General features: G+C 34.8%; 1 protein-coding gene across 2 annotated transcripts in view; it reads right to left on the reverse strand.

Moving 5' to 3' along the window:
- Positions 1-14,495, reverse strand: part of LOC129227630 (uncharacterized) — a 109,190-nt gene that overhangs the window by 62,954 nt on the left and 31,741 nt on the right. For both annotated transcript variants that reach the window (XM_054862219.1, XM_054862218.1), the window contains exons 2-3: positions 5,798-6,145; positions 2,680-2,934 (exon numbers count right to left, since the gene is read on the reverse strand). In XM_054862219.1, the coding sequence (XP_054718194.1) occupies positions 2,680-2,934; positions 5,798-6,095 (553 nt within the window). In that variant the 5' untranslated portion in view covers positions 6,096-6,145. The remainder of the gene's footprint in view (positions 1-2,679; positions 2,935-5,797; positions 6,146-14,495) is intronic.

Here is a 14,495-nt window from a genome sequence, read left to right on the forward strand (position 1 = left end):
TCATTCAATAGTTTATTTTTTACTGTTTTTCGTTCTCGGGAATAGATAAAATCAAAGTCGCTATATTTGACGACGTACTGGGGAGTGATATAATAATAAGGCTTTCCACCTTGGACCCTCCCCTTGAAAAATTCCTGTGTGCGCCACTGAGCGGGAGAATTACTGAATTTTTCAGGAAGCTTCCAGGATAATTTCAGGAAGGTTACTAAATTTTTTGCAAAAAACGTTCCTCGTTTTCGCAAGATAAGTTACTGGCAAATTTTCCAGGAACATTTCTGAATCGTTTTTACAGTGTATTAGACGATCTTCGACCAACGGGAAAATCATTTTTTTTTTGACGGCATTCGCGTAAACACATTATATTCTATTTTGTAGTAAGTTACCGCCCTAATGCCAGCGCTAAGGCAGAAATACTTAAAATACACCAACCAGCTCAGTTATTTCATCCGAGGACTGCAGTTTCGTGCTTTTTAGCACTCATCAGCCCGGAATAGGAATCACATGAGCTGGAGGCGAAAAACCTCTTAAGGGAAACAAGAGAGCCAAACAAACTGGTAGCTAATTCAGCACTAGCAAACCAGATGAGCGACCGCAGCACTGGTGCGGTTCAACTCAAAGATTGATGGCGAGGCATGGTAAACTGGTAGCTAATGCAGAATTAGCAAACCAGATGAGCGACCGCAGCACTGGTGCGGTTCAACTCAAAGATTGATGGCGAGGCATGGTAAACTGGTAGCTAATGCAGAATTAGCAAACCAGATGAGCGACCGCAGCACTGGTGCGGTTCAACTCAAAGAGGCATGGTATTACCATGCCTCGGCATCAATCTTTGAGTTGAACCGCACCAATGCTGCGGTCGCTCATCTGGTTTGCTAATTCTGCATTAGCTACCAGTTTGTTTAGCTCCCTTAAGAGGTTTTTCACCTCCAGCTCATGTGAATCCCATTCCGGGCTGATGAGTGCTAAAAAGCACGAAACTGCAGTCCTCGGATGGAATAACTGAGCTGGTTGGTGTATTTTAAACATTATATTCTAGTATAGCAGCAGTGCACTTGACGAGACACAAGTCGTAATGATTGTTGCCAAAATGTAGTATCAGTTGGTAGATTAATTACTTTTTAGTTCAATTTAATACCCTATATTGATTTTGTTGATCTGTGGTAATTTTATCGGTTTAACTGGTCAGCAAAAAATTTTCTAGTAGTGTATTGAGGGCATTTACTGACTGGTATTTAAAGTTAGCTATTGAAATTACATTTTCATCACTAGGCTTAGCGGGGCAAACTTGGAACAGATTCAGAGCGCATTTTAATAGACTTCATTTTAAACGGAGTACATTCGAAATACATTTTATGACACATTCAAGCAACTGAAATAACTTTTACGAATTAAAGTGTTCCAAACGTATTTCATGTGTGCACTGGTAATTTTCACGGGAGCTCGTTTGTAAATAAAGTTACAGATTTCAGAGTTTCCTCTTCATACATGTTTTTATCACACTGTTCAGTTTTCTACATCCCGTTACAACACTTTAGGAAGTTTTAAGTGCGTTACTTTTAACAGTTGTTGTATAGCGACTTCCATGTTGCGATTCCAAAAACCTACTGAAAAGGTTTCTACAACTAAACTCATTTTAAGCTATTTTTCACGTCATAAATGGCTAAAGGTACAGTTAATACCTATAAATGTTTTTGTTCGAAGTAGGCATACATAAATAGAAACATGTGTTACACTAAAAAAATTCCAAAACGTTACTGGGTATTTCCGGGTTACGATTCTGGATTGGTTTTTATCCATTTCCTGGAAAAATCAAGTATCAATGTCAAAAAGTTTCCTGAATTGCTACAAGTTGCACGGATGCAGACTTTTCACTGTGGGGAAAAATAATTTTAGCTCCCAGTTTAAAGATTAACTGAGCGTATTTATAAAGTGCATCTGTTCCATTTCAGTGACGGCCGTTCATGCTAATTAGGCTCCCAAAGGGAACGAATAAGTATGGAGTACGTTGCTTTGCAAGAATTGCAGGTAAGTAAAATTCTCGTTGCGTACTTGCAATTATAGCTTAGTTCTGGCCATGTTTGCAATAATGCTCTTGGAACTTTCTTGATGAATCAGGAAGATACCAAGCTAGTATATTATACCTTCCTAAGGTAACTTGAATTTTTCAAGGACACTACTGGCTTTTAACGGGAAGATTTCTGAATTTTTCAGGAAACTTCGAGGATAATATCAGGAAGGTTACTGAATTTTTCAAGATATGTTACTGGGAGAAGTTGGGCCCATCAGATGCCCATTATTTTCGAGTAACGTTTCTGAATCGTTTTTACTGTGTTCGTACTTATAACACAATGGTAACCATATAAACATTAAAAATAATGTTAAGTATTTTAATTCTTAAATCCTTTTCAAGGTGCTTCTTATTCTTGTTCTGGCTTAATGGGAGAGTTTTAAGGTTAATAGAAGTGTATGAGGATCGGTATATACTTTCTATATGGACCCAAAAAAATGAGAAAAGAAGTTAAAAGAAAAAACTTCAGGGCAATATTTTTTTTCTTTCTAATAGCTTTTTTTACTTCCATTTGGTAATATGCACACATTAAATTTATTTTAAACTTCACGTCAAGCTATCAATTACTTTTGTAATAAATTAAAATATCTTGAAAAACCTGATTCTCTTACCATTTGAGACATTAAAAACTTCAATGGCGTTATGGCTAATGACAAGGCAGTCAGGAACATTATCTTCGTTGGCATCAAATACAGTTTTAAAATGACAGAAGATATGGCGTGGAATGAAATCCGTTTCCCGTGTCCACACTTCCTTTCCATCTGTCACTTCTACGCCTGCTAAGTTTCCGGTTCGATTATTTACGAATCCGAAAAACAGCAACTGCGGAGAAGTTGAAGTGCTAGTGTCTAAACTCGTTGTCAACCCTGGAAGAAACTCTTATTTAAACTTTTTGATATGTTCTCTCAGAGCACTTTTCTGTTATGATTTTAAAAGTTAGTTAAAATATTAGATTTTTAAACTGAGTTGATAATCAAAATAACCTTCAAAAACTTTTTCTATTATTTTGTTCCAGACATTTCTAAACGTATTCTTTGTGAATAAAAAATAATCTAGCATTTTTACCATACCATTTTAATTTATAGGTGTTAAGTTTGAATGGTTAATCAGTGGCGGTAATCTCACTAGAAGGACGGTATAGGTTAACCAGTGACGCTATCAGAGCACTTCTGGACATTGCCGGGTAAATTTTTTTATTCGATAACCTTATTCAAATATGCTCAGTATGCGGATTCATTAAGACAAAAAAGTGAATTTCCAGTAGCTTTATAGGAGAAGTCTCGCAATTTTTCATTTAACAGTACCACATACATTCCTAATAAAAACAAAATATTGATATTAATGAGTTTTAAGCAAGTATAAAACTTTTTCAAAACTTATATTTCAACTATTTTCAACTATTTCAAACTATTTTTCAAAGTTTTGTTAAACTGGGCAGTGTCAAAGCGAGACAGCTTTGTTTGGTAAGGCGGGGACTTCAATTGTATCACATTACCTTCCAGGGCTTCCCGTTCCTACTATTGAAAGTGGTTCAATCTATTGGATGGGCCCCCTGAAGGCACAGGGTAATAGCCCTGCTGAAGACAGCTCTGTTTTTTGATCCAGCCCAGGAACTGATCAAACCCCCAATCCTGCACTCCAGGGGTATTGATTTGGAATGCTAACTCAAAGGACTTTGTGACCAATTCCTAATTAGCATATTAGACCCCATTAGAGTACAAAAAATATCTTCGACTGTCAAGTATCGAGCCCGCACCTCTCAAGTTTCTAGTGCAACGATTTACCGATCAGACCACCACTACCTTCATAATACAGACAAATAGGCGAACATAAGCCCATATGTATGAGTATCTGTTTTAAGACTTCAAGAAGGGAGGGGAGGTACCATTCCATTTAACTACATCACATAACAGGAGCGTTTTATGTTTCAGTTTATGGGGGAGGGGGAGGCGTGAAAAAAAGTTACGTTTCCCTAAAACAGTGTCGTACGAACTTTTTCAATTTAATAAATAATTTACTGAGTAATATAATAAAGTAAAATAAATTGAAACTAAACGAGTTTTTTTTTTTTTTTTTTTTTCAAATCGTGTGTCAACTTTATGGTAGAGAGAATACGTTAAACTATTAGTAAATATTAAAATATATTTACCCAAAAATGAGACTGTATAGATTAATTAAAAATGGTTTATGCAATAATTGTGTTTTAGGTTTATGAATTTAGTTAAGTCCAGTTTGCTATTCTACGTTAAAGAGTCAGAATTCGTTTTATTAATTGTTAATATAAAATGTGAAGCGTTTACATCAAAATCAGCTTATTCCTTGATTTGTGAAAGTGTGTGTGTGTGACTGTTTTTTTTTCTTCTCATAATTTGACACATTTTGGTCGATCCTATTCCCAGTGACATCGAGGGAACATAATCCGGCCGAAAATCAGTGCCCAAAACCTGATTTGGATCAAAACCAAAACAGCTAAATTTATGCCTTCAATGATGAAGACGTTTATCTGTAACTATATTTTAACTCAATAGAATTCAAAACAAACTAAAAAGTTCCATCCGGAATCAAACGAGCCTCCTTCCTCGCATAGCAACACCGACTTTCAAGCATCTAATGAAACTTTTCTTATTAAATAATCTCGTAATTCTCTCTCTCTAAGACTGAAAATAATGTCAAACACATTTTAAACGTTTTAAGTTGATTTCTAAGAACATAATATGCCTCTCTCATCTGATGAAATAAATACCTAAAAAATAAATGCATTTTAACAAATAAATACAAAAATAGATATTTTTAGGATGTATTAAGGCTTGTTTCATGCTTCTTCTTTCTTTTATTTTTTCAGGAAAGTAGGAAAAAATGAGGAAGAAAATATCGATTCACTTCAAAACGAACTCATTACAAGATGTTTTTATCTTTACATAATTAAAATCTACTACTAATTAAGAAACGAAAACAAGAATGAAGTAGTACACTGAATGTTTGTTCACATTAAAAAATTAAATTTTGAAAACATTGAGTGGGCAGAGCGAGAAACTTTTTTTTTAATCTCTTATGTAAATAATCGTTGGTCTTTTTATAAAAAATAGGTTTTAATACTCAATGCTTTATACGACAATTTATTTTACACTATAATCTTATGCTTTACAATGTGGGAAAGAAACATTTAACGTTTATCATGATGTGCATTTTTTGTTCAAAGTGCCGGGTGATCCAAAAGTCAGGATCAACTTTAAAAATGAATCATTCTAAAACGAATAAAGATAAAAGGATGCGGTTTGCACTAAACGGATGGTATAGAAACCGAGTTTTGTCTGAAAGCGGACCAAAAATAGTTCAGATGGCAACCAACAGATGGCGCTGTCGGATTTCTGAATAGGATCATGCAAAGCAACAAAGGATATAAAAAGGAGCAACGGCTGCAGGTAATGGTAGTCGAAGCTTATTTGAATCGAAATGCTGTCCACAGTGAAAAAAGCCCTCTGTGTAAACTGTATTATAAGAGTTATAGAGAAATAAAAAGCTGTAGCGCCATCTGTTAGTTGAAAACAGAACTATTTTTGTTTATTTGCCACACAAAACCCGGCTTCTTTTCCATCCGTTTAATGCAGTCACATTTTTTTTAAAAACTTTATTCGTTTTCGAATTATTCAATATTAAAGTTGGTCCTGACTTTTGGATCACCTTGTATATTAAAACCTAATATTAATTTTTCTAAAATTAATTACTTACATACATCAGAAAAATTAAGAGTCCATCCAGAATTATTGGACATACAATCTGGTCCTCGGCAGGGTAAAATCCAGGCAAAAGTGGCGATATATAGTATTCCAACATTTAGCGACAAGAAGAAACACAATTTTCTTAGAGTGCTCATTTCACTCGGTTTCTCTTCCTCTTCTGTCTGAAATTTATTCGGAATTCCTCCATTGTCGTCTGCAGTTTTTAGTGGCCACTCTTTAGCTATGGCACCATTGTCAGAAAAAGTCTTTGATTTTTGAGCAAAAGGAAGTTTTTCGTCTGATGGCATGGGCTTCCACAGGAGCTCCACTATCCGCTTCAGTTCTGTTCGTTTTATACCTGGAGGAATAAAAAGATTGTGTTTCATAGAAGAAAATCAGTGTATGTAGCACGGAACTTTAAAATTCTTTTAGGCATTGTCATTTTCATAGTAAGAGGAATGCACTGATAACGCTTTTAAAGGAATAAATATTGTTATGAAAGTACTATCATAGCCACATCATATTCTATGGCAATGATTATTCATAGAAGAAATAAGTATTGTAATGAAGGTATAATCTTAGCATGTTCATAGACACATCATCGTACTCCATGGCATTGTGGTGCTTACTCTTCACAGAAGAATAAGTGCTTATTCTTAATACAGGGTGCTCCAAAACTGACTGATACATTTGAAAAATAGTTAAAAACTAAACGGGCAGCGATAGAAATATACCGTTTGTTTCATTATGTTTGGGACAACAGTAAATGTTTTAAACAGATAAAGTTTCAAAATTAGTTACAATGTTCCTCAACAGATGGCGCTTCATGTATTTGAAAAGGTATGAATGGAAACGCAGTCACGATCGCTAAAATGCCCGCGGTATATTTGAAATATTAATGCTGCCCGTTTATATTTAAATTATTTTTCCAATATAACGGCCGTTTTGGTGATCTTACAGACTATTTTCATTTATACCGTTTAAAATACCTACAAATTCATCTGTTGAGGAACATTGTAACTAATTTTGAAAGTTTGTCTGCTGTTGTCCCAAGCATAATGCAACAAACGGTATATTTCTATCGCTGCCCGTTTTGTTTTTAGTTATTTTCAAATGTTTCAGTCAACTTAGGAACACCCCGTAGCACTTTGTGCTATTAACATATCTTGCAAAAACCAGGAATATTTTCCGCTAAAATTCAGCAACCGTCCAAAAATTGTCCTGGAATATTTCTGAAGACTTCAGAAAACTCCTTGATTAAAATCAATCACGTCTCCGTAACCTTAGAAAAAATGGTAGTTTTGAAGTAATAGTATGGCATCTTCCTGATTTCCCACGAGAGCTACAAGAGCAGTAAATCAACCAATGCTTAGCTAGAGTTTGTAGTAAAAACCAAAACTCACTTGCCTGCAGTTCTTGCAAAGCTACGAAACCCAGCGACTTGATTGCTCTCATTCGGGGCTTAGGTGATTTGGAACGGCACTAGTCAACCCAAACCCGAAGCACTAATTAAATACGCTCAATAAATCTTTAAAATGGTAGCTAAAAATGTTTTTCACAACAGTCTGCATTCGTACAACTTGTAGCGATTCAGGAAACTTTTTAACAGAGATATTTGATTTTCACGGCATATTGATGAAAATCTATTAAATCCCGAAACGTTTCATGGAAACAATCAGTACCGTTTCGCAATTTTTTCACAGTGGGTGCAGCGATAATTTCGCTTCAGCTCTATTCCTTCCCGAGCTTGAGGAACTGGAAAAGCCGCTACTTTAACGAAGAATAATCATTGCAATAAAGAGGATTGAAGGTTTTAAATCAAGAATGATTGATACAACTTTTCTCTCTCTTTTTTTTTTAAAAGTTGCTTTTTCGATATCGGAGCATAAACAAAGACTTTTTAGCTCCAATATCTTTGGCAAAAATCCAGAGAAAATGTTAAGTAAAATGTTCGCTAACAAAATGTGACAAAAGTATTATAACTTTTGCTTTGATGTTAATGGGAAATGATAGGAAAATATCCATCAACTATGATTGATACGATTCATTCAAAGTTTAGGATATTTCATCAAAAAGTTCAAAAAAGTAAATTTCTAGACCATTAAGAGCAAACTAATCTCGTTTAATAAAATATAATAAAAATCTTTAAAAACTGGATCAACAAGAACACATTTTAACTGTGGAAAGTTAAAAAAACTGGAGAATTTCTTTTAATAAATTTTTATAAAAATTTGGAACTTTTTTTTCAATGGAGAATATTGAAAAATTGATTGAATTATAGTTTAAAATGCACATTTGAGTTGAGAAAACCATTTTCAGTTTAACTTTGCACATCTTCATAAAATATTTTAATGTATTTTTGAAAAGTTATGGAAAATACCTTTTTTTCAAAGAGGATATTTTGAAAATTGAAATATCATTCAAAATGCTTTTGTCCTGAAAAAGTTATTTGCAGCTGAACAGGAGCACATTTCTATAAAATGCTGATTAGTATCTTTTGTTCAGTGTTCTAAAACGGCACTTAATATGCCGCAAAAATAACCGGAGAGTGAAGAGAACTCAAAGAGGCGTTTAGCGGACAGGGTAAACAGAAAAAAAAAGTTTAATAATTAAAGATTTTTTCTAAAAACTGCAATTGTATCCTCATTGCACACTTGGTTTCAAATTTCTCAATAAATGTAGTAATCGATCATACTGATAAAATAGGTTTTTTTTTCTCATTGTGGTTTCTAGGTCAGCTAAAATTAGTCCACATTTATCCATTACGTCAGCATGCACAGTATACATAAAAAAATCACCAAAGTATGAATTAAAATCTCACACACATTACTCCCCTCCCCCCTATCAACGAGAATTGTTGAACAACTTATTTCGATAATGCCTCTGATTATATAACGTATGGATTTTAATGTAGCTTTGACTAAGTATTTACAAAGGTAGATAAAATTTAAAGGTGATTCTGCCTGAAAATCTCCTTCCCACATTTTAACATATCCCAACACTCATTCGCACCAAAAAAATATATGAAATACACCGCCAGGTCAGTCACTTCCAGCCGAGGACTGCAATTTTGTGATTAGTAGTACTTATTAACCCGGCATAGAAGTGACTGCGTTGGAGGTGGAAAACATCTTAACGAAGCCAAGAGTGCTAAACAAACTGGTAGCTAATACAGAATTAGCACTGACCAGATGATGATTCGGTACAACTCGAATACTGAAGGCAAGGCAGACTATGAAACAGTATTAGCTTTCCCTTATACTGCTCACTTATATTTTAATGAAATACTTTTTTTTTCCGAGAAAATAATCTCTCTAACTTTGATAGTTCTATAAGCATATCTCTTCATAAGTTAGATTAAAAAAAGTCACAATGCTAATTCATATTTTTAGAGCTGAAGTATAATGTAATAGCATATTTCTTGCCGTTTGCACGTTTGCAACCGAATAACTCTTTTTAGGTTATTTCTATTGAAATTAAACAAACAGATCTTTAAAACATGTCCTTGCATTGGAGCTACTGTTGCTGGTACCAATTCAGAATCAAATTTCACTGGAATATAATAGTATTCGTTAATATGAAACAACATGTAATATTTGTCATAGCCACTTGAATACAGTTAAAGGTTTAAATATCTTTCACAGATTGTGAGAAACTATTGCACTAATTCTGATATAACTTGGAGGATGTTTAACTCGATGTACACTGTAAAAAAATTCCAAAACGTTACTGGTTATTTCCGTGGAACGTTTCGGGATTTCACCTATCTCCCTGTAAAATCAAGTATTTTCACAAAAAAGTTTTCTGAAATGCTAAAAGAAGCGCGAATGCAGAATTTTCACTGGTGTAAAAATTATTTTTTATGACGAGTTTAAAGATTGACTGCGCGTGTTTATTAAGTGTATCGATGGTAGCTTGATTAAGGCCCATCCGGATTGACTAAGTTCCCTATAGGAGCAAATAAGTCACTGGATAGCTGCAGCTTTGCGAAGTAGGAATAGCAGGCAAGGAAAATCCTTGGTTCTTGCTTGCAATTCTCGCGTAGCTTTGGCCATTGCTCTAATGCTTTTGACAAATCAAGAGAATGTTCTTTATCAATAACGTCAAACTTAATTAATTTTTCTAGAAGATTCCCGAGACATGACGGGCTTTAACAGGGGAGATTTCCCAATATTACAGGAAGCAGTGGCGTAGCTAGACCCGACTTTCGGGGGGGGGGGGGGGGGGTTACTTCTTATATATATATATATATATATATATATATATATATATATATATATATATATATATATATGTATATATATATGTATATATATATATATGTATAATCGCTTGGAATTTTTTCCTTTTCTTCTTTTTTTTTCTTTCTCTTCTCTCTTCTTTTTCTCTTTTTTTTGAGACTTTTCGGGGGGGGGGGGTTTGTCCCCAAAACCCCCCCTTCTTAGCTACGCCCCTGACAGGAAGTTTCAAGGATAATTTCAGAAAGGTTACTGACTTTTATCGAAACTCGTTCCTAGTTTTTGCAAGATATGTTACTGACTGAAATTGGGTACATCAGCTGCCTAATACTATCCAGGAACGTTTCTGAATCGTTTTTACGGTGTATGTGTAAAGGCATTTTTTAACATCTCAATAAAACTACTTACTTCAGAAAATTTCTGTATAAGCTGGACGATGTAGCTTGGTACTGGAAGAATGTGAAGGAAGTATACCAGTTCTTACCGCGCATTGGTCAAAAATTGAAGTTATTTACCCGATATTACTCATCCGGGTCTTTTTCTTTTGACGTTAAAGAACAGTCTTATGAAACCAGGGGAAAAAATGAAACAGTCAAGGTCAGAGTAACAACTCTGCATTTACTGTGATGTCCAATGTATTGACTAAGGAAAGCTATATATTACTGCTTTAACATTGTCCGAAACACGAAAAGTGTTCAAGTTGAAAATGATTAACGTAAATAGTTTGATTAAATATTTTATAAATATCTTTACCATGAACCAGAAGACACATATAGCGGATTATAGTTATCGAACAATACGCTCTTAAAATCAGGTAATATTGATCAGCAGTCTTGATTTAAAAAGAAGAAGAAGAAGAAAAAAAAATAGTTTCCAAAGAATTTCATTTTTGCAATCAATACTTTCAGGATTTGATTCTTCAGTCATTTTTCAGAGAGAATTCTCATTAAAAACAATAGAAAAATTGAGTTCGTTTCTGACAAATATTTCGCGACCAAGAACTGTTGTGTTGAAACAATTGTTAATCATTTTTGAAACGGTGTTTTTTCACATTTCGAAATTTAATCTCTTATATTATTCTGAAAGGTTTCACTTGTGACATTCTCCTTCCTTTGGGTCTGAAAATTTACTTGTAATGCTTTGGAATAGCTAATTTTCCTCCGCTAAATCTAGATCCAAATTACAATGAATTACAATACTTAACTCATTGGCGGTGGCAGCACTTTAAACCACCGTTGTATTGTTGCACTGAAACCAGGAAAAAAGGGGAATAAAAGAAAAACATATATTTTAACACGGTAAATCGCAGTATCATATAAAATACTTCTCGAAAGTTTTTTTTTCTGGGTACGCCATATTTTCCTTAATATTTCATCGAACTTTGAAAATAAGATATCATTTTAAAGATTTTTTCACCAATCTCAGCGAAAAATAAACAAACAAGTCACTTATTGGCTGTTATTTAGAAAATTGCTTATTAAACGTAGTTTTATATTGAAATGATTCTGGTGAACACGAATAGTTTGCTCGGGTCAATTAGTTATCTTTAATAATATAGTTGATTACTTTATTAATTTAAATTTTATGTATTGAATTCGTTACGCGTGTTAAAAATAGTCTTCATCTCTTGCTTCAGTAAAATTTTCTAAAAATAAATTAGGGGTACCCACCATGGGGGGGGGGTCATGGTGCACACTGCGCCATAGAAATTTTTAGGGGTAGGGTTGTTTTGAGGGGCTTTTTTTATTTTAGGGAGGCTCTTGCTTTTGGGGAGTCTTTGCGATATTTAGGCGAAAGGTGCGCCCTTGCTCTTAAGGAGGGGGGGAGCACCCCTGAATAAAGGCTGCAAAAGAGGTAAATTTTTAAGAGATAGTTAGAGGAGAGTTTTTAATCAATATATTTGCCAATTAAAGTCTTACATAGTTAAAACTGGTTGAGATTGATTCTTTGGAAAATCTGTTGCTACCTGTCCTGACCTTCAACTCTCTGCAGTTCTCGAGGAGGTAGATTGCCTTATATACAAACGAACATACGTCTGGTTAAAGGATGATCATTGGAATGGAGCGGAACTTCACTCCCGGTGCAAGGAAAAAAAAAAGCGATCCTTGAGGGTTGAAAAAAAAATATATTCAATGTTTTCATTTTACGTAAAATCGGTATAAATTTCAAAGAACTTTAGAGTCAAAATCAACAGTATATAAAATAATGAATGACTTCTTTGTGAACTTAGTCCTCCAAATAAAAAAAAATGAAGGAACTATTCTTCGCAAATTACATTTTAATGTAAATTTTTACGAGCAACAGTTATTTTCTTTTCAATCTAACGATGTGGAAAGAAATTTCTTCTCCATGCTTCCCAAGCATTTACATAATGTGCACCAGACTGAATATTTCGTCTGCGGTTTACCGCTAAGTTAATGGCTTTCAGAAAAACCAACAATCTTGGGACACAATTAATATCGTTGCCTGCTTAGCTTGCACTTTGTTAGAAACGCCGGTTGACTTTGCAGTTACAGTTGCAAGAGTCATTAATCTGTTGAGAGAGTTTGAAGTATTTTTACAGATCGTAACTTTTATCGCCACTCTTGGCGAAACTGTCAAGTATTAAAACAGAATTTAACAGACACCCTTTTAGTAAATTATTTTGTCATGTTGAATGTTATAGCATGATATTAAGTTATGTAATTTGTAAATGTTCTGTTACCATATAGTTACGCAAAGAAAAAACTTTTTCGTGTGGAGTCTTTTTTTTTTGAGCAATCACGATTGCTTAATTCTTTCATTTGACTGTTTTTGGCGTGCTATCATTTTATTTTCCCACCGCCACCCTCCGCACCATCACCGTCGACCGGCTCCTCACGATGCTGCTCCTATAGCGAAAGCCGTCTCCAGGTTGCATCCATATCCTACACAAACGCGCATACATACACAACTACACACATACACACACACATACACACACACACACAAACACATACACACATGCACCTACACACACATACACAAACACACGCATACATAGACACCTACACACACACATACACACAACTACCCACACATTCATGCCTGCACACACACACAAACACATATGCCTACACACACATACACATACCTCGTCCCCACTCACACACATTCATACACACTCATTCCTGAACACAGACACAAACACACATGCCTACACACACACATACACATACCCCCTACACACAAACACACATACCCCAGACACAAACACACACGCCTACATACGCACACTCGTGATTGCGAAAAACATAATTTGAATTCAAGATGACAAAATTCAAATTATTATTATTATTATTATTTTTGTATTTGCTTTGTGTTTCAAATATCAAAATGATTACTTATAGTAGGAGGAAACAACCTTATTATTAGTTAGTCAGATTAACAATCAGTGGAGAAGTGATTTAGCACGTAATGATTGGCCCCCACTTTGTCATCAGACCTGACACTACGTGATATTTTCTTCTGGGTGTACAGACTCCCCTTACCTGCTAATCTTGATGAACTGAAAAAATAGATGATTACAACACAATTGCATTTCATCGTTTTCATTCCTGTCTTGTGAAAATCAAGTATATCTGTTAAAGGTTTCCTGAATTGCTGTAAGTTGTACGAATGCAGACGTGTTTTTAGCTACCAGTTAAAAGATTCACTGAGTGTACTAATTAAGTGTATCCACATGTGTTTACTACGTGTATGATCTTCAGCCCGACATTATAGCAAAGTTCCAAGTGCAAGTGAATAAGTCGTTGTTGCTATTCTGTCTTAGCTATGGCCATGGTTCCAATGATGCTTGAGGAGCATCTCAAGTATATCAGGAAGGCGTCAAGCTAGAATTTTAATCGTATAAGTTTTTTCTGAAGGTTTTAGAGATGCGTCTTACAAAACACAGGAACATTTTCCGCGAACTCAGTATGCTACTTCTTGGAATCTTTATGAAGAACTGCCCAGTCATATCTCTGGAACGTTCAGAAAAAAGATAAGGTAAGTTTAAAGCAATTGCTTCAGAACCTCCTGCTTTACAAGGTAAGCTCCAAAAACACTTTTGCAACCATGACCATAGCTAAGACAGAACGACCAAGCATCCCACTTGCCTGCAATTCTTGCACAGCTACGAAATTTCAGAGGCTAATACTATTGGGAATGTGAACAACCAGTGTTGTTAGATGGTCACAAATCCAGATTTCCCCAATTCCCTTCCATTTTCCCCCCAAAAAACGGTGTTTCCCATCAAAATTCCTGAAATTCGAAAATTATTTTTCTACTAATTTTTTTGAAAAAATAAATCGATTTCCTATGAATTCCCCCCCCCCTCCCAAATAACCAAATTTTCTTTTAAAATTCCGCAACTTAAAAAAAAATCTTTCTTTTTTCTCTTCATAAATACAAGCGCCTGCATCAAGGAAAGACTTTTACTCATATTGGATTTGATTGGATGGCCCTGACCGA

This window comes from Uloborus diversus, chromosome 8 (assembly GCF_026930045.1).
Source record: "Uloborus diversus isolate 005 chromosome 8, Udiv.v.3.1, whole genome shotgun sequence".
In the NCBI taxonomy this organism is placed as follows: Eukaryota; Metazoa; Arthropoda; class Arachnida; order Araneae; family Uloboridae; genus Uloborus; species Uloborus diversus.